Source organism: Morone saxatilis, unplaced genomic scaffold (assembly GCF_004916995.1).
Source record: "Morone saxatilis isolate NCDOM2014 unplaced genomic scaffold, NCSU_SB_2.0 Contig24, whole genome shotgun sequence".
In the NCBI taxonomy this organism is placed as follows: domain Eukaryota; kingdom Metazoa; phylum Chordata; class Actinopteri; family Moronidae; genus Morone; species Morone saxatilis.
Window position 1 is genome coordinate 26,563,568 of NW_023339807.1, and position 2,252 is coordinate 26,565,819.

Here is a 2,252-nt window from a genome sequence, read left to right on the forward strand (position 1 = left end):
CATCGTAACTTCATTCAAAGTAGACAGAAACAGAATAAAACTCACCATATTAGTCTGTTAGTCTTTCTACTAGAGCCCGACCGATCTGTTGATATACCGATATTGACCTATCTACCTACCTAGACGTATCAGTACCATCCGATATGCGCCCGTATAAAAACCTTTTTATATTGCAAAAACTTTTGTTGTTTTTACAGAACTGATGTTTAGCTATTCGTTTTTGTTTTTTACTCTTTACTTTCGTGTCTGTGTTCATTTCTAGAATTATTTACCATAAAGTTATAAAGTTATTTGTTTAAGAAAGGAGCTTTCTGAGTGCCTTCGTCATTTCATTAAAGATGAAATTAATCATTAATGATGATGTATTTAAAGATTAATATGACTTCATTGACTTCACTAACCAGCAATGTGCCCCAGTGGCTTCCTGAACCTCGACTGAAACCGCTTCCTGTCTCTCTCTCTGTCTTTACAGTGATGTTTGTCTGCTGCTCGCCGGACATCTTCAGGAAGTTGATGATTCAGTTTCAGCTGGCAGATCTTCCTCATGAGCAGTACGTCTTCTTCTACATCGACGTGTTCGGGGACAGTCTGAACTCTAAACACGGACAGCCGTGGGCCCGTGGCGACGAGGACGACGCCATCGCCAAAGAAGCCTTCCAGGTACCCGGGTTCAGATTTCAAGTCAAGTCAGGTTTAGCCTCATGTCACACACTAAATGGACCTTACAGACCAACAGCAGTGATCATTCCTGACCCAGAAGCCTCCGTACATTAGATTAAAGCTCCTGTGATAATTATCCTGTTCATACAACAATGCATTCATACAGCTACTGACGCGGCGTAGAACAAGCAAAGTCAAAATTAGGTAGCGCCTTCTGCTGTTTAATAGAGTCACAAGTTAAATCTTAGACATAAATGCTGTCCCGATGGGGCTTTTTGACACTGTGTGTGAGTGTGGTGCTGCGTTTGCCTGAACTTTAGCTCAACATGAAAGACAGACATGCCATTAAATGTTCCATTTCTTAAAAATACTGATTTTGTCTTTCGTCATTGTGGATCGTCACTGATTGTGTAATAGCAGCATTTTTCCCTCCATAGTGAAATCAGAAACACAATGAGTCACCCATCAATCACACACACAATGTCTCAGACAGCACTGATTGAATCTGATCAAAACCAGGGGGAATTATTGTTATCCATCTTATTCATAATCACACTGAACGCATTCTTCTGCCAGAAACTTTCTACCCCTTAAAGTCGAAGTGACAGACATGTATCAGCCGTTACCCAATGTATTTTCCTCCAGGAATATTAAGGTACATCATTTCTTTTCCACAGGAGGCAGTGAGGTCAGTAACAAGGTAGGCACTGTGCGATAGCTCCGATTATAAAGCGTTTCTTTTATCAGAAAGGGCAGATATTACATGTCTTAGATGGACTGGAATCTAGGAAGTACTGCACACACACTGATATCTAAAATCAACGTTCATTGATGATACAGGAATCACACACAAGAGAGGAATAAACAACTAAAAAACTGAAAGCACAGCAGCCTTCGCCCAGCATCAGGATGCAACCTTTATCCGTAATGAGTCAGCAACCATTAAAACACACACTCAGTTTCATAGGAACCTAAAGCCAAAGTTACCTAACTGTAGACTCACCAATCTATAGATCTACTTGCAAATAGTGTGGTCTTAGTTCAGTTTGGTCAGTCTCATTCTGGCAGCAGTCCTTCTCTGACTCTGTATGTGTGCCGACAACCTCTCCTGGTTCACTGTGGGCCGGTTGTTCAGGTTAGCTGTAGCCGACTGCTAGCACAGCCAGATAGCCGCTCTTCTATTGTACCACTCCGTTTGAAAAGATCATTTTCTGTCCCATTCGTTGATAAAGGGTTGGACAGTTATTTTCCATTTTCTCAGAAAATGTAGCTAATTTTTGAGTACAGTGATAACAAGTTTATTATGGAATATTTTGGGGTAAGAAATTCTCATTTACATTGGGGCCAGGGTAGACACTGGTCAGAGGTGAGATTCAGGAGCTATCAGCGACTCTGTGTGTCCCTAAAGGGAGCTTCAGTCTGGTGGGCGAGGGGTTAAACTCAGGAGGTGCATGAAAGTGTTTGACGTCAGTCGGTCGCAGAACCTGATTTCCCAGGTTACTCTGAAGTGTTTCCTTTCTCGTCTTCATCTTCATCTCTTTTTCACTTGAAATTGGCTTTATTCTCCACTGACTCCACACACACACACACAC

The 2,252-nt window shown here is 41.8% G+C and overlaps 2 protein-coding genes across 2 annotated transcripts in view; both read left to right on the plus strand.

Annotated features, from left to right (window-relative positions):
- LOC118336472 overlaps positions 1 to 2,252 on the plus strand; it is a 744,338-nt gene that overhangs the window by 649,726 nt on the left and 92,360 nt on the right. The gene's annotated exons all lie outside the window — the stretch shown is intronic.
- The window catches only part of LOC118336553 (atrial natriuretic peptide receptor 1-like), a gene marked incomplete in the record, with an annotated part of 74,392 nt that overhangs the window by 23,511 nt on the left and 48,629 nt on the right, over positions 1 to 2,252 (plus strand). The window contains 1 exon segment of the mRNA XM_035673222.1: positions 473 to 660. Coding sequence (XP_035529115.1) covers positions 473 to 660 — 188 coding nt within the window.